Source organism: Centruroides sculpturatus, unplaced genomic scaffold, assembly GCF_000671375.1.
Source record: "Centruroides sculpturatus isolate CEXI.00-Female unplaced genomic scaffold, Cexi_2.0 scaffold768, whole genome shotgun sequence".
NCBI classification, from domain to species: domain Eukaryota; kingdom Metazoa; phylum Arthropoda; class Arachnida; order Scorpiones; family Buthidae; genus Centruroides; species Centruroides sculpturatus.
This window is the reverse complement of record NW_019386336.1, coordinates 333,568-352,742: the sequence shown is the minus strand read 5'-3', so window position 1 is coordinate 352,742 and position 19,175 is coordinate 333,568. Positions and strand designations below refer to the sequence as shown.

General features: G+C 30.5%; 2 protein-coding genes across 2 annotated transcripts in view; one reads left to right on the top strand and one right to left on the bottom strand.

The window, feature by feature from the left end:
* Positions 1 to 6,843, top strand: part of LOC111614587 (protein VAC14 homolog) — a 68,927-nt gene extending 62,084 nt beyond the window's left edge. The window contains exon 14 of the mRNA XM_023355958.1: positions 6,723 to 6,843. Coding sequence (XP_023211726.1) covers positions 6,723 to 6,732 — 10 coding nt within the window. The 3' untranslated portion in view covers positions 6,733 to 6,843. The remainder of the gene's footprint in view (positions 1 to 6,722) is intronic.
* Positions 937 to 17,929, bottom strand: LOC111614589. The gene is made up of 4 exons (XM_023355961.1): positions 17,871 to 17,929; positions 16,583 to 16,823; positions 12,115 to 12,245; positions 937 to 1,158 (listed from the first exon to the last, which is right to left on the bottom strand). Exons 1-4 carry the CDS (start codon positions 17,891 to 17,893, stop codon positions 1,125 to 1,127), a joined length of 429 nt encoding a protein of 142 aa, XP_023211729.1. The 5' UTR covers positions 17,894 to 17,929; the 3' UTR covers positions 937 to 1,124.
* Between the last annotated feature and the right edge of the window lie 1,246 nt (positions 17,930 to 19,175).

The window sequence follows — 19,175 nt, the reverse complement described above, 5'->3', positions numbered from 1 at the left end:
TTATCTCGAAAATGTTGGGATGCATTCATAAACAATTTTTCAAGTTCTCATTTATTTTTATTATTAGGTCGCATTATAGATCTTTAAACTTGAAGCAAATCTTAAAATATAAAAATAATTTTGTTATATACAGCCTATATTCTAATATAACTAAGTTTATTATAATTTACGTTTAAACAATTTAAACAAGAAAATATAAATTTAATTAAATTCACAATTATTAATACTTTTATAAATTTGCAACAACTTAAATTTCCACAAAAAATGTAATTTTTTTTGTGAATTTTAGTCAAAAAATTAAAAAAAAAAATTTAATGAAATTTTACCTTGTTAAAATGCTAATAAAAAATTTATCAATTTGTTGANTAAAGTTTTTTTTTATCTCCATATACAAAAATACCATATAATTATCTAATTTAATGGTATTTTTGTATACAGTTTTAAATGGAGATTTTATTTAAAACTAATTGAAATGTATTTTAAGATCTTCTTCAGTAAATGTTTCACTTTAACATTGAATAGGAATCGACCACCAAATTACATTCGAATTAATTTTAATTTCCGTTTATAACTCCTCTTTGTGTTCTTTTGAAACAGGAATTAAATCCGAAAAAGAAAGAAAGATTATCTCGAGAAACATCCTGTTTTTTTATACTTTGAAATTTTATATATAATTTCTCTAGAATATATATATTTTTTCCAGATTAATTTCAAAAAATTCCATATATTTAAATAATATTTACCGTAGACGAAATGCGAAGTGATGATAGACAGACCCACGAGATAAACTGTCAGCTTCCAATCATCGATGGTCTTCATACTTGAACACAGAATAAGAACTGATGCTCTTTAATTTCATCGCCGGCGGAACGGTCGACGACCTAATACTAATGTCGAACAAGTTAGAAATTGACCTAATTCACGTGAGCATCAGGTCATAAAAGTAGGTCTTCTCTCGAAAATGTTTCAATATCCATAAAATAACATTGAAGAATTAAGCAAATTTCAGAAAATACGCAAATTAGTCTACTCAGACGATACAATGATATATTGATAAATTGTTCAAATCAGTACAAGATCACTTGTTAACTTTGTAACTTTATGGTAAAACTAATATAAAATTTTCATTCCGTGCATCTAAGCAGATCGCCAGTAATTCTGAAAATAAATTTATCTAATTTTATCTCGAAAATGTTGGGATGCATTCATAAACAATTTTTCAAGTTCTCATTTATTTTTATTATTAGGTCGCATTATAGATCTTTAAACTTGAAGCAAATCTTAAAATATAAAAATAATTTTGTTATATACAGCCTATATTCTAATATAACTAAGTTTATTATAATTTACGTTTAAACAATTTAAACAAGAAAATATAAATTTAATTAAATTCACAATTATTAATACTTTTATAAATTTGCAACAACTTAAATTTCCACAAAAAATGTAATTTTTTTTGTGAATTTTAGTCAAAAAATTAAAAAAAAAAATTTAATGAAATTTTACCTTGTTAAAATGCTAATAAAAAATTTATCAATTTGTTGAAAATTAATATTTATAACAGCCTCGAGCAGTTTAATAAACGATTATTAAAATCAATGCAAAGCTCTATTAAGAAAATACAGTATAAAATAGTTTAATTATGGCTTATCATCATGTAATGATAACCATTCATGTAGAGGATGATCAAAAAGTCATTGTACATCTACAGATAAGTAAAGATGAAAAGGTATTTCAGTCGCTATTGTTACAGAATATGTTGGAAATGGCCCTCATGTAATTTATAAACAGCATTTACATGTTTGCAAACATCCTTTACAGATCAATAGAAGTAATGTGAAGGATTCCTAATTCAGAGAGTATGTGCTGATTGCTTTATAAATTGCATCTTATAGATAATACTCAGACTCTGAGTATGTCAAGTTTAGTCGTTAATGTAAAATTAATACCAGAAAATTGCCAATTTTTATTAATCTTTGTATTATCTGACTGATCTCTCTGTGCCTAAACTTTTTAAAAAATCAATCAAGTCATTATTAAAATGATTCAACTTGTTTTGAAATCTCCATGTATTGTAATAGAATCCATAATTACCATTTATGAAACTTATGTATTACAGATAAATTGTAGTTTCAAAATATTTGAGATGCATTGTGTTTACTGTTTACTATTGTTTAAAATTTTCCTAAAAGAATCATCTTTCAAAAATAAAAAAAAAACACCTGTAATATTAGGTCTCCATTCAGAAACAATACACAGTATTATCTTTCAAAGCAAATTAATAATAGCAAGAAAATATCAGATCCTGATATACAGGGTGCAACGCCAAAATCCGGACAAATTACACATTTTTTTCCAAACATATTTTTTATTGCGAAAAGCGAAAAGGTTTACAATTTTTTTTAAACCACATTATTTGTAAGGCCATAAAGAATACATTTACTCAATATATCACCCCTCCTGCTTGAATGACCACCTCCATTCTTGGTCTGAAGTGTGCACAGGTGCACTTTAATGTGTCACAGTCCATATCAGCAAATGCTGCATCAATAGTGGCTCTCAATGATGTGACGTTTGGATGTCTGGACTTATTCGTGACCCTTTCAACTACGCTCCATACACAGAAGTCCAAAGGATTCAAATCTGGGCTGTTGGGAGCCCAGAATTCTTTCCACCAAAACATGTCAACGTTGTCCAACCAGGGCCGCCGTAAGCGGGCGTGCAAGGCGTGCACCTCACGCGGGCGGCACGTCCAGGGGGCGGCAAAGAGCCTTTCTGGCAAGCTCAGCATAGGTAATCGTAGTTAAACAGGGGGGCGGCATAATCGGTATTGTACATGGGCGCTGGATTGCTAAGCTTTGGCTGCTAGAAGTTTTGCTCTGTTTATATTTATGATTTGTGCGGAAATGATGTTGCAGTATATAAGTGTTATATATTTCTAAAAACCGCTTGGAATAAGGATTCTTTCGGTGTTACTTTTATAGAAATTGAACAATTATATAGAACAACTTGAACTTTTGGAAAATTTGGATTAATTTTCCGGAGCATTACTGACCGATCATCCGGATTGATATACTGTATCTTTATCGCATCAGACCTGTGAGTAAGATTCTCGAATCTTATCGGTTTTGGATTAATAGTTTTCGAAATATCGAATACTTCTAATAACTATTTGTCAGTTAATTGTGGACTTCCGGTTTAAATCTCATGAATAAGGTTTTGACATTTTTTAGACAAATGTGTGCTTTCCACCAAGTTTTATTAGGTTTGGCCCAGCCAAATTTGAATTATGAGCGTTCTACTAAATTCTCCATCTTATTTAATTGATGTTCTAGGCATTGTCATAGTAACGGTCTAGTAGCTAGAGAAATATGTCTGGCACAGGAAACGCGTCTATTTCTGCTGTCCGCTCTGCAGCTTATGAGGTGATTTCTGACCTCAAGGAGTATATCGCTGAAAATGCTAATGCAAAGTTCTCTACAACTAGACATACTGACTATATCTTGGATTGTATTAATCGTGTTATTAATATATACGAACAAAGTTCTGTAATTAATATGCTACGTGATATCTCAGGGAAAATTGGCACTATTTGTGATGTCAATGAGAAACATGAAAGTATTTTAGCTAAACAGGATGAGGTTCTTGATCGTTTAAAAGCTCTCGATGCTCATAATAATGAAACAAACAAACCAATTATTCATACTACCCCTAAGCTGTATAGTACAGCGCTTATGGCTGGGATTAATTTCCATAATAATTCCCAAAATATGCGGAAGCGTGTACCTTCTGCAAAAAACGTACTCTTGATTTATGATTCCAGTGATAACAACAGCAGTGATAACGTTCGTAAGATTCTTAAAGAGCGAGTGAATCCGTCAAAGATAAAAATTGGCGTTGATAGAGTCCGCAAAATTGGTAATGGAGGTATAGCGGTGGAATTGGAAAAGAATGAGGATATTGCCGTCCTGGACAAATTTGTTAAAGAGCATATTCCTGAGGTTTACACTAGGCAACCAAAAAAGAGAAAACCTCATTTAATGATATTTTCCATACCTAAGCATGTCACTACTGAGGAATTGCTCTCCAATCTTTACCATCAAAACGAATCATTTCATTCCTTGTATTCTGAGGAGGACTTTAGTAAAGAACTTCGATTTAAGTTCAGAACAAAGAAAAAAGGTGGAGATTTTCAGAATTGGGTCATAGAAGTTTCCCCATCAATTCGTAGGCTTGTGCTACATTTGGGTAAATTAAACATTGGCTGGTCACGCTGCAGGACTGTTGACTTTTGTCCAGTCCTGCAGTGTTTTAAATGCTGCCGTTTTGGACATTCATCAAGAGAATGCTCAGAAGATAAAATGACTTGTAGTCATTGCACAGGGAATCACATGTTTAAAGATTGCCCTAATACTGGAGAGTTACCTGTATGCATCAATTGTAGTCATAATCACATGGAAAACCATTCGCACAACGCAAGAGACTCTTCATGTATAGTGTATCAACGTGTCAAGGCAAATTTAATTAGTAGGACTGATTATGGGTCAGAATCATAGAAATGGCATTTCTGTTATGCAAATTAATCTTCATAGGAGTATTGCTGCAAGTTCTCTTTTAGCTAGCGAAATCCATAATTATGATTTAGTTCTAGTTCAAGAACCTTATTGCATACGAGATCAGCCTGCTTCCATCCCCGCTTATTGCTCTGTTATAAAAGGCACTAATTCCACTCCATGGGCGGTGACTATTGTTCCACATAATAATATACCTATTCTTCATTTGGCTTCTTATAGCTCTGAACATATGGTTTGCATTGAGACGTATATTGGTTATACGAAATACATTATTATTAATATTTACTGCCCAAGGCCTCAGAACATTAATGTAATTCTTACTGATCTCCAACAGATTATTGAATCCTACCCCTCTTGTAATTTTATCATTGCTGGAGATATAAATTCTCATTCCCCAGCATGGGGTGGTGACACTCTAGATGGTAGAGGTAAAGCGTTTGAAGAGTTTCTTGCTTTGAATTGTTTGCTTATTGTAAACGATCCTAACTCTCCTCCTACTTTCAACAATGATAGATATTTCTCTTGGGTGGACATTACTATTTGCTCCAGTTGTTGTTTCTCCTCTATTGCTGATTGGCAGGTGTTGAACACGCATAATTTTTCTGATCATGAATATATTACTTTTACTGTCCGTAATCGTACTGATTGCTCACCCTTGGCCTATAGGGCACGATTTAATCCCTCTCGTGCCAATTGGACTGAAATTGCTGAATATCTTTACTCCGTTGTTGATCTTCCTGATTGTAAAACCAGAGAGGAGGCTGTGATTGCTATTGATCACTGCATTAGGCACATTAACTCAGCTTGTGATATTTACATTCCTAAGACAATTCCCAAGCGTAAGCTAGTTCCTTGGTGGAATGAAGAACTTTCTACATTACGCAAAATTAATAATCACTTACGCCGAAAATACAAACGTTGTCACAATCCTACAGTAAGAGAAAGGAGGCGTGAAGAATACTTACAACACCAGCGTATTTATAAAGATCGTATTCTCAATACTAAATTGCAGTCTTGGAAGGTTTTTTGTTCTAGCGCTTCGAATATCCCTTGGGGTTATCTTACTAAAATGTGTACAGGAAAACTAAAGAAGAATACTATCCTTACGTCTTTTAACACTAATTCTACTACTTCTACATCCCTATATGATACTGTTGAAAAATTATTAGATACTTTTTGTGTAGATGATTCCGAGGCGGACGATTCTGCATGGCATCAGGATTTGCGTGCTGCTAGATCCCTTCCATACTTTTCTGCTAACTCCCCTTTCTTTACATATAATGAAGTAGATAAAGCTTTCCGTGATTTAAAAATAGGCAGAGCGCCTGGCATTGATGGCCTGACAGCGAATATTGCAAAAATGCTCTGGAATATTATACCTCTCCTATTATTTAGACTTTATAACATGTGTTTGCAGTTCGGGGTTTTCCCTGAGTTGTGGAAAATGGCGCGAATAATCCGTATACCAAAATCATCTTCCTCTAATGATACTTAAGATATATTAATTATATACAGAATTTTTAAAATTTCAGAACAGAATTTACTTACCCTTCATACTTTTTGAATTGCANGCAGGCCCAAGGATCCCTGGTTGGATGGGAGGAAGCGGAAGTCGTGAGGCAAGTACACTCACCAACTTTGGCGAGGACGGCCGAAAAAATGGAGATATACAGGAGCAAACTTAAAGACGGATGCATTAATGCTAGGGATGCGGAAGGTCTTCCCTCGGCTTGGAAATTTGCCGTTAAAAAGCTTACAAGTAGCGCATCATCTGAAATATGATATTTAATTGATTTAAAGGAAACTTAGTATTAATGTTTAGTCGTTGTAGTATATTATTTATTATTTGGTATCGTTTACAATTTATTTTTATTCTTATTAATTGATATGTTATCAGTTTATTGATATTTTTGAATTTTTGAACTTATTGTTCCATTTATGATGTATTCCATTTTTGTATGTTCTAACCTGATGATGATCCATTAAGTGGATCGAAAACGTTCGTTTTTAATAAAACTCCCTCAGCAAACAATAAGGTGTTGGTTACGTTATTTGTTTATTTTTGCTGGGTACGATTGTATTCAATATTTATGTAGTAGCTTGAGAAATTACTATATCTCCAAATTTATTATTATTTATAATTTATAGTTGTGTCTGAAGCTATCTGGAAACTAATTACAAGATTATCATCTGGTAAATCATTTTTACTGTCAACACTACCATTATCTTATTCCAAAAACAATGCCATGTATGCAGGAAGAAATTCAACCAGGTCATGAGAAAGACAAAACCTTTCACACTTTGTTTCTAGCAGTTTTAATCCATAAGAACAAACATTTGTTCTAATGGATTAAAACTGCTAAAAACAAAGTGTGAAAGGTTTTGTCTTTCTTATTTTTAGCTTTCTAGCTTTGCATGCATGGAAGTTCAACCAGGTCATCAAATATCTGTATTAAATAATAAACATTTTATGAAAATGAAAACAAAAATATATACATCCAATACTATTTTTATACAGACTTTTTTATGTGATCTGAAAAAAAATCAGTTCACTTTTAACACAATTTAATTTAATCTAGCATGTTTCAATAAATTTGTCTTTCAAAAAATCTTCACTTAATTTTAATTCTAAAAAAACTATTTATACTTCCTTTTAAAAAAATATTGCTCTTAAAAATTTCCTAGAATTTTCATTAAAAAAAACTGTCCTATGGGCATTAACAGAGCTTTTTTTGTACCCATTATGAATTCAGATAGGCCTACAATGGGGTGACCAAATGGTGAGGAACATGGTTGACTGGACTGGGATGGGATGGGATTGACTAGAGAACTTACACATTGTCAGATCTCTGATTATATAGGTTAAATCCTATTGACTGACTGCTGACCTTGGTTATACGGATATCCTTACTTAATGTGGTTTTGCTTAACATGCAAAATTAATTGCAGCAGTCTCTTTATATAGGCAGCAGAAGTTTTAATTAACATAGCTTTACCAGCTGTCTTTACTTAAACAGATACCATATTTGATTAACACAATTTTGATACACACGGTAGCATTGAGGGATTAATTAACCACGTTAATAAAGGGATACCTATAGAACTGAAATTATAACAGCTTCCAATCCCAAATTCTTATACAAATCAAAGAAAACTAACTGAACATCACTTGCAGAATTGGTTACTAAATGGAATATAGTCACTGGTAAATAAAAACCATATAAATCTTTTCATCATAACTGCCTTAACTGTACTGTACAACAAAGTTCCCAGCATTCATTACAGTACAGGGTTGCATGAGTGCTCAAGAAAGGTGTCAGTGCTCTGCACTTTATCAATGGAACAGTGAATGAAGAATATCAAAAGATCCTTCAAGACAACATTCTTTTATACTTGGAAAAACTGCAGAATCCAGATATAATTTTTTAACAAGATGGAGAAGTTGTCATTCTGCTAAAACTAGGGCATGGCTTACAAATTACAATATTAGTGTTGAGTTAGCCACCTAGCAATCCTTTCTTCTATTGAAAATCTATGGGGAGCATGAAAATGTTCTATAGAAAAGATCTCAAAGGACAGTGACTGGATTAGGCCAAAAAGTCCAGGAAATATGAATGAACATTAGGCTTTATTAATACAATGTGTGAACATGTAAATGCAATCTTACTGGCAAAAGTAATGTAACCAGATACTAATTACTAGTGCAAGAGGTATTTTCCATCAATGCTAGAGATGTCTTTAGTTTTTATTTTTTCGGTCATTTATGCTTCCTTCAGATATTTATTTCTAAAAATTCAAATGCTTGCATAAATTTTAAATTGTGCTATTTATGCTCCCAAATGTCACAGTTTAACTCAGTCAATGAATTTGTTTACAAAAAATTTTTTCTCCTCTTTCCTTTTACTGTGTTCAAAATACAACAGTTTAAAATCAAGAAGTGTCTAAGATATTTTTTAAATAAATTGTACAACTTAAAAAATTTCTAACAGAATAATGTGACCAGTCTAATTTGTGAAAAATTGTGTAAGAAATCCATTGGTTAAATTTTGAGATTTCTTTATTCATTTTGAAGTTATCATATGTTAAATGTTCCACAGGATGCTTTCATGTGCATTTTCTTTCACTTTTTTTTAAATCAATGCAACCTGCAATGTTACAATGATGAATGCCATTGCTTTTGACAAAGAAAAGAATCAACACCATTCTTTATGCACTGTAGATAAACTTACAAAAAATTGGTGTAATCTTCAACCATCACTCAAAATCATTAGTGGCTGATGGTTAAAAACCACTGACAGTGGTCCCATGCCTAATCCACAAGCTGGCTGAACAGTTTTTTTTTCATATTTTTAACACCTAAATAGGGGTGTTCCCCCATAGAAAGTCCTCTCAGAATGCATTCACATGGTGATTGTCCTTGTGTTGTATTGCCTTATTACACCATACAACAATCTATCACCTGCAATACAGTGGCAAAACTTGTTAAGAACTTTCAAGAAACAGAAAATATTCACAGGGAAAAAGAAGCAGGATTCAGAGATAGCAAAGCCATCACTATAACACTGAATGACAAAAATACTTTGATAACAGCATGCACATAGAATCATTCTATGGAACATGATTTATTTTGAAAGTATCACACATTGAAAGAGATTTCAAAACAGATTTACTATTAAATTTCACAATTTTTCTACAGTTAGACTGGCCACATCATCTATTTAATATCAAAATTTTTAAGTTGTATTCAAGATGACAGTTTTCAATATGGCTTTAAGATTAAGCAATATATATACCCAGGTACACCTATTAGTCTAATATATACTATAATGAAGAAGATTAGATTCATCTAACATTAAGTTTCTTAAAGATATTTTTAGATAATTCCTGATTTTAGAATTACTCCATGAATCATGAATATTTTTCTGAAATATGTATTTAAGTTTTAATCTTTCAGTCTCTCTCTCTATATATATATTTTCAATTTTAATGTATTTAATCTACTTTTGCAGGAAAAATTAATAAACATGAATGATAATGGTAAAAACTTTGTTCTTTACATAACTAATCATCTACTGATTTGAACATCAATTGCATTCTAGAACAACAGTTTTCAGATNGATTTTAGAATTACTCCATGAATTATGAATATTTTTCTGAAATATGTATTTAAGTTTTAATCTTTCAGTCTCTCTCTCTCTCTCTATATATATATATATATAGACTGGCTTTTTTATATTCATGAAGAAGTTAATATTGATTGATTTTGGATAAGACATTTTTAATGTCTTATTATGTTCATTTCATATATTTTTGAGAAAGATTAAAAGTTAAATTTTAATAAATGACTTAAATAAATTATTCAAATTTACTTATATATATACATATATAAAGGTTTTTATTTTCTTCAAAAAGGAAGGATTTGACAAATGAAATAAACCATGATGTGTTGCTCTGTAAACAAAGTTTTTTTATTCTATTAGTTTTAAAGTTACATCACCAAAATAACACTTTTGAAATGTAATCAACACTCTCATCTGTAAACAAAAAAACAACATTTAAAGTTTATTCTTCACTATATCAATTATTTTTTATTATTTATCTCTTCCCACTTCACAATATATTACGCCATATTTTTTCCCTCATGTCTCATGTCGATGACAGTGCGATGTGCGGCAAAAGTTTTTTTAAATTGAAAAAGAGGTTTCTCTCTTATATATATATAAAGTAATATTTGAATAATTTCTTTCAAATTCATAGTGTCGTGACTTTAAAGTTTTATATTCACAGTAGGCCTATTTATTTTTGCAATGTAAAATTAATATAATGTAAATCACAATGCAAAATATGAAGCATACACTTTTGGATTTACATAAAGTTTTGATTTATGAGATAGTGTTATAAAGTGTGGTCCAAATCCAGACCACTACATGAAAATTGTCCAGACCACCAACAAACTGCAAGTTTCCATACCCATCCTGTTTTTTCATCTGGTTTTCTCCCATATTAATTATCCAAAACAAGTACAGCAACTGCCTAACTCAAATGTTATTTGGAACAATGCATCCAATTTATGACATTATACACACCTGATTTCACAGCAATAGTTAGAGAAAGGAAGTGCAAATCTCTCTCATTAATTGTGAAAATTAGTTTAACTTATTAAACAAATAATATAGCATATGATACTTTGTATACCCAAATAGAGACAACAGCATGACCAAAAACTTCCTCTCACTTCTGCCTACCAGTTTAATAATTGAGAGTGCATAATTCATATCAGCAGTATATTTGCCAATTCTATAATTGAACCTTGCTACAAATTAGTTGAGTAGAGTTGATGTAAAGACTGACTGACAGAAATTAAAACTGATCAGCAACATGTACAGTAGAGCCTCGATTATCCGACCCCCAATTAACCAACACCTTGGTTAACCGACTGTCCTAGTCAGCAAATTTCAAATGTCCGCTAGTGATGTGGCGCTACAATATTTGGCTATGTCTTGGCTACTTTAATATTATTTTTATGTNACTGCAAGTTTCCATACCATCCTGTTTTTTCATCTGGCTTTCTCCCATATTAATTATCCAAAACAAGTACAGGAACTGCCTAACTCAAATGTTATTTAGAACAATGCATCCAAATTATGACATTATGTACAACTGATTTCACAGCAATAGTTAGGAAATGCAAATTTCTCTCATTAATTGTGAAAATTAGTTTGAATTAATAAACAAATAATATAGCATATGATACTTTGTATACCCAAATAAAGACAACAGCATGACCAACAACTTCCTCTCACTTCTGCCTACCAGTTTAATAACTGAGAGTACATAATCCAGATCAGCAGTATATCTGCCAGTTCTATAATTGGACCTTACTACAAATTAGTTAAGTAGAGTTGATGTAAAGACTGACTGACAGTAATTAAAACTGATCAGTAACATATACTTAATGTTATTCTATATTGATATGTTCTACCAAATCACACCATTACTATTTTTCACAATGTTTACAAGGAATATAAAATATAATAAAAAATATCATAGAACTATAATCATATTTTATCAATATATGATTACTTGTTACACAACTAAAAAAAAGTGGACATTTTTAACTGGTTTCAATATTTTACTGAGGCATTGCATCTAATAAAAGGTTCTCTCTGAATGGAAAATTTTTTGGGGTTCTGAAGATTGTGAGTGACACATTTATTAAGATACTTTTTGTTTCTTCAATATAATTTTAACATGTAAATACTATCAACCATTTTTAATCAACTGTTTGCATTCTCAAATAAAGTTAACTTTTTTTAATCTATTATGAACAAACTAAACATTTATAATAATAAATAAAATCTAAAGTAACTTAAAATTAATGTAGGTTAATAAAAAAGTTTTAGTGCATAATGTTGATTAGCTTTCAAAAGGAGGCATCCATCTATAAAGTCCCAATTTGACTTGAATATCTCTTATAATAATGAAATAAGTCAGATGAAAATTATTGTAATCTAATAAAATCTGTAAAAGAAATACTTACACAAATTTATAAGGAGTGTCTCGAAGTCTAGTTGAATCAAATGGCTCATCATTATATTCTAAGTAGAAATTATAGTGGACGGTAACGAATGCTTTATTTGGCAATTCTATTCCAAATCCTGTCTTTAATTCCTAAATAATAGCATCATAATTTTAGTTTATGAAAAAAATTTTAAAATTTTGACAAAAATATTTTTTGAATACAACAGTAATTGAAATGGTCTAAACATTTGCATGTTGAATTTTCTATACTGCCAAGAATATATACAAAACTATTTTAAAATACTATATTTACATGAATGTAAGATGCACTTATTTCAAGTTTTAGCATCTATTAAAATATCATATGTCTTAGATTCAATGTATTAGATCATAATTAGCATCCTCTAGTGCCATGTGTCTTATTTCTCTGTCACTAACTCCATTGTATCACTTTAATAATTTTATTATACAAATATTCATAATACTAAATATCTGAGGTCAACTTAGCTTAATCTCATTAGTCTATTACAGTAGCATCATGTATAGTTGGATGAAAATTCCAAAAGTTATGCAGCACTCTTAAGAAATTTAAATCATCAGAAATGCAACATGACACTAAGAATAACTGCACATGAAAAGATGCAAGTATCAAATCCAGTGCGGATTCAAAACAGCCTAAAAGAGTGAAGAGCTTATGACTTTGATGATATGGAAGACAGCGACATATGACTTATTTTTGCTGTGAAATATATATTCAACAAATTTATATCAATAGAGTCAGTTCTATTGACAAACTTGTCTAGAGTTGTATATTTTTCAAAAAATTTTTGGGTGCATGTATAAAAATTAAAGTGCATGTTAGATTCAAGTAAATATAGTAAGTTATAAATATTACTATAACAACAGAATAGAATATGGATGGCAAACTTTTTCGAGTTTGCATGCCATATAATGAGTATAATTATCTTTTAAAATGTTTGTGTTTGTCAAAGGTTTAGGTTTCGAATAACAAATGTACAAATAAAACATAAATGCTTTAATTAGAATATTATGTAAAAAAGCTGATTGATAAGACATGATAAACCAAAATTGCGTGATGTGTTACATGCCGGATGACTTCTCCTGCATGCCACAGATTTGCCACCTGCAGAATAGAATACAGTATATATATTACATTTCATTTCTGGCTCTGTTATATATAACAGAGGAAAAGTATGACGATCAGTCGAAAAGTGAACCCTAAAGATTTTTACATTTTTGGACTCAGGGAACCTTGAAATGTCAAGAAATGCAAAACATTTGGGGATTTTTCCATTTGTATGCATTTGTGTGTGTGCATGTGCATGCATGCAGAGCACAATTTTGTTTCCCACATTAAAGCTTAATAACCCATGCTTTTTGTTGGAATTTTCTGAAATTTTTCAGGGAGGTTTGTGTATTGGGGGTTGATGCTATTAAATTTAGATTGATAAAGGTCAAGAGGATAGGGAGATATAGGGGGTCGTGTGTCATACCTCAAGGTGGTCAGACATAATGAAGATTTTACTCATTATTTGCATTTACAATTTCTTTTATAAAACTGCCACTACTCTCAAAATGAAGCTTTTTGCCATTTTATAATTATTAATTATATTAAATGTTGTTGCCAGGTAAGTTAAGCAACTCATTGCTGGATTTTATATTAATAGAAACAAAATGAGTAAATCCTTGCTTGAAAGACAGTGAGTTGCTTTATCAGCATTTCAAACAATGCTCCATGATCTACATTTGCAATTATGTTTCATAATCATTTATCTATACTTGACTTGAAATTTTGAATTACACCTTGACCCAAAGGTTGAGTTAAGTGATATTTGGTGGTAGAAATATAATCTCCATATTTATGTCTGGATGTGATGCAGTATTGTCAACAAACAAAAGCACTTTCTTGTTTTGGTGCATTTTCCTGTTCAGTTATTCCAGCCACTTTGTCATAATTTCTATCATCATCTAGGACTTTGTTTAATTCTCAATTTCAAATTTTGTAATGTCTATATTCTTGAAAAAAACTTTGTTTGGTAGCCTTTCTAATTAGCAGGGATTGTGCATAACAGAACTATTATAGCTTAATCGTTCTTTTGCTATCAAACCATATTTCATTCTTGAAGCACAAACTTTTGCCCAGGAGAGCACAGAACTGTTGTTCTGTGGCTTTGATCATAATACAGTAGCACATTGAGAAGCTAAGGTTGCTTTTGTTATCACTGGTTATTTATCTAAAAATATTTTGAACAACAGTTCTGTTTTAACAGAACTGTTGTTCAAAATATTTTCAGATAAACCTTAGCTTCTCAATGTGCTACTGTATTATAATCAAAGCCAAGACAACTCTCACAAACAACTTTAATTTGATAGTATGTTGCTTTCTTTAATTCTCCTAAAAAAAGGCAAATGCAGTGCATAACCTGATGAAACGAATTTATGATGATATGCATTTCAAATGTCTTTAGCACTACTATCATCCATTTCTATAAATTACACATTAAGACTATAACCTATTATAACTATCTGTTTACATTTAATATTTTTTTTTTACAAACTTTAACATACATATAATCCCTTTTGATGAAATTTCTCATAGGAAGAAGATTAATATCTTACTTTTTCATGTTGTTTGTGTTTTAAATTCACAGTTCAGATAATTCCTAATTATTGTATATCCAAACTGATTAAAAATTTTTAGGTTTTAAAAAATTTTTAAACTCTTCATTGTTGAACTTTCTATAAGATTTTTTTTTACTCTTTTAGGAAGATTTAAAAAATGTTTTTATTAATTTTATTTATGCTAGGTAATCCAATAGTTCAATAAATGTTAACCAGCTTGTAATTAAAATTAAAAAATTTTTTTAAAAAGTAGGCAAATTTATAAAAACAAAAATTAGTGAAATTACTAAACAAAATTAAAAAATAAATTTAAATTTGATTACCTTTTGTGCAAAACAACACTAAAACAATTTCTATAGTGATTGCAAAAGGAAAAAGTTACAATTAATTAAAAAAACGGTAATAAAAGGTTAAAAAAAAATGTTGGCAAAATTAAATATATAATAATTTTTATTTATTTATCATCATAAAAACTAAAACACGATTCATACTAAATAAATTAAACCTAAAAATAATTAAAACTCTGGCCTTTTCACCAAAACCAAAATTAATTAAAATTAAAATCAAATCAATTGAAAATTAAAGCAATGTTTTTGAAAATTGTTTATAAGTTGTTTTCAAATTTTCAAGTTGTAAAACAAATTAATTTTTAAATTTTTTTGTGTGTGGCAGTGACAGAACATTTTGCTTTCAATATACATACAGATTTTATATTTTTTTATTTTTATTTATCTTTTGGCAATTTTAAATCACATTTTTATTTTTGTTGCTAAGACAATTTTGAAATTTTGAAATTATAGTACTGGCCCACCAGTGGTCAAGCAGTCTTCATTCCCTGAACACTGGGAGTTTGGCCTCGCTTGGACGGGCTGGCCAAGTGGAGTTTTCCGGGTTTTCTCCACATCAGTAACACTTAATAGGGCTAATTTCTAAGGATGCACCGATAAGCAAAATGGCCGATTACCGATTAATCGGTCACGCATTATCGGCCGATACCGATTAATTGGCCGATTAGTGTTAATAATTAATTACGGACGGCTGGATGGCCGAGTGGCCAAGGTGGCAGCCCACCGCTCTGGGGGATCCGGGATCGAATCCGGACGGGTCACGGAATCCCCAGTAATTCTTCGGGGGTGGTCCGTTCGGATATGTCGGGTCCCGTCCCTCACCACCCGGTCACCCCATTGTGGGCTTGGCCGAACCGATAATGGGCCTGCCATAAGAGGCCTTCTTAGTGCCCACAGGGCGAAAAGAGTATTAAAAAAAATAGTTAATTATATTATGATTATTATTGCATGTAATTATATATTCTTAATAAAAATATAAAATTTCACATGATAAAAATAACTTTATAACAACTTGTTATAAAAATAATTTTCAATATGAAGCTATTTTTTCTTTTTCAGATGTATTAAATTAAAATGATAAATTATTATTTTGATAAACTTTTAAATTTTAATTAATATCTAAATCCAAACCCCCCATGGCTTCCAGTATTGCTTGGAAATTTTTTAAGAAAGATAAAAACNATTATTTCTTTTTTCAAAGAGTGCTATTCCCACTTTGTAACTATTAAATTTGACAGTTGCAAAGATTTTTATTTTAAGGTTAAGCATAAATAGAATGTTCTTTGATTGAATACAAAACCAAAACCATTTTAAATATTTACAATTTCTGAATTAAATCTTAAAATATAGTTTATAAAAATAAAAGATTCCTTAATAACAACAACAGTAATTTGAAAACTAACCATATAAAATTCTTTGAAGTTTAATAGTTTTTTTGGCTTGATAAAAAATATATATGCATACAACCAAATAAATATTAATCAAAATATTGCTTACTTTTTTAAAAATTTGATTTTCTACAAGTGGTGTCATTGTTTTCATCATCTTTTCAAAAGGAGTTTTAACATCAAAATCATCATTATTATTTTCATCATCATTTTCATTTTGAAAATATAAACATTCTCGATTTAAAGCTTTCAGAAGTTCTTCATTATTGAAATAATTCAAATTATTTTCCTCAGGAACATCATCATCATCATCATCTTTAATACAGAATTCTGTTCCTGAAATTAATTTCCTAAGAGAAAAAAATATATATATATAAATCAAATCTTTTTAATAAACAAATACTTTCACATACAATATACTCATAGAAATGGCATATTCAGAGAGTTTAAATCAAGTAAAAAAATTACTGACTATATATATAGGAATCAAAGTTGCCAATTTTCAGGGGTCGATTTCTCCTCCTCCAAACACCTAAAATAAATAATTTTGAACATCTCATTCAAAAGAAATTTTTTTTATATAGTGTGCAAATTTTTTTTCTATGAAGGGATTGCAAAATGTAAGCAATCGAACTGTGTAAAAATCACCAAAAATGTTGTATTTTCTTCATCCAGCACTGCAAAGGCTACAGAAAAAAAGGTCTACATAGCTCAAATTTTAAACAAGCCTTTCTCATTATCAGTGGGTACTCATGAAACTTCTGGGTCAATACATCAAAGTTCATGGTGTTCCCCATAGGACTATTTTACTTTTATCACTTAATTTCATGCTTATAATGATAAAATTACACTGAAATAAATGATTTTCATTCAAAATGTTATGCAAAATAACAAAGGCCAAATTTATGCAAATTAAAAACTTTTACCAACAGATTATATTGAAAGCATTTGATTGATAGCAGTCACCGATCTCCAACCAAATTGTATGTCATTGTCTTAAGTCTTGATGTAATAACACAATCATTAACCAAAAAAAACACTGATATCCGACTTTTGATTGGGACTAGTGGGACAAAAATATCCGAGATTAAAAAAATTGCACTAAGTAAAAAAATATGACAATTTAGATTACAGTCAAATTTCTTTTTCGAATTTAGGAGTTTTTCTTTGGTAAAGCAAAATGTAGGAAACAATAATACAGGTAAAAACCTTGTGGGTACTGCTTCAAAGCACCAAGCTTATCTTTACCAAAGAAAAATGTCTAAGAAATTTGACTGTAATCTAAATTGTCATATTTTTACTTGGCATAATTTTTTAACATCTTGAATGTTTTTGTTTGGATATATTAATGATTTAAGATTTAAAATCAAAAAATTATTTTGAAAAAATAAATATACTTAGCAGTGGCAGTTTGTGGCATCTAATATGGGGGCACTGTTGCAGGAGGATGCTAGGCATACAACACTAATAACATCATTTTTATTTTGCATAGTTATGATCAGCATTGGTTTTGATTAATTTCCAGTTAATATAAAAGAAATCAGTGGTGGCTGGTAGCATCTGATATGGAGGTGCTCTCACAGGAGGATGCACAATTTGGAACGAGAATTATTTTGATTGGGACTAGTGTTGATAAAAATATTAATTTTAACTGGAAATTAATCAAAACCAATGCTGATCATAACTATGCAAAATAAAAATAGTCTTATATATATATATATAAGACTAAGGAACATTATTATTAAATATAACAAACCATGCTGATTGCAAAGTTTTTGACCAGTTCCATAAACGACAAATGCCATTTCTCAACAAAAACAGAATTTAAACTAATGAAGGACTTCGTAAAAGGACAGAACTGAAATTGTTTTCTCTATTGCTTTTATCTCCTAATCACTTTAAATAATCATTTTATTCACACATGCAAAAGTTTATTTGTAATAAACACATTCAATAACCTTATATAAATCAGGACACATCTTAACTCAACAAAACTTTAGTTGAACTCTAGCCAATGTTTTCAGCCCTTTCAAAAGCTTTCACCAGGCTGTTACTTATGGAACAATCTTTCAAACATAATGAACAATTACTTTTGTGACACTGTCACAATGCCAGGCTACAATTACTAATGTAAAAGAAGTTGTCTGTGTATGTGACTTCCTTCTTTTAACTCCTGCAATTTTTGTCCACTCCAGGTGAAATTTTGTTTTGTTGGCCTTTATGTTACAACAGATAGTAAAACTACTTAATCTGCAGAAATATTAGCAACTCTTCTTGAATTTCTTGAAATCTCTACTCCTCTCAATTCTTCAATCTCTACTTTCTGATAAAAAGTATTCAGTCTTGCTTGACAGGGGAATTTCTAGTTTTTGATGAGACTATGTCTTGTCTCTAAAATCACGCTGCTGTCAATGGCTGCACACCTTAGAGGTATGAAGGAGTACATGTCAGGAGTAGCAATTTGGCACAGAGTATTTGGTGCCCAAATCATGTGCACATAAAATAAACCAAACTTGTAGGTAGTTAGGGGGCCGAGAACTGGGTCAAAAGAAAATACAAAATGCTGAGACTATACAAACAGGCAAGAGTAAAAGATTTGTGCACATGTTGCACATGCTTTCTGAGACATAGTTTCATCCCAAAAATGGCTTTGCCATTTTACTTATTATTATTTAAAAATTATTAAATTATTTTTAATAATT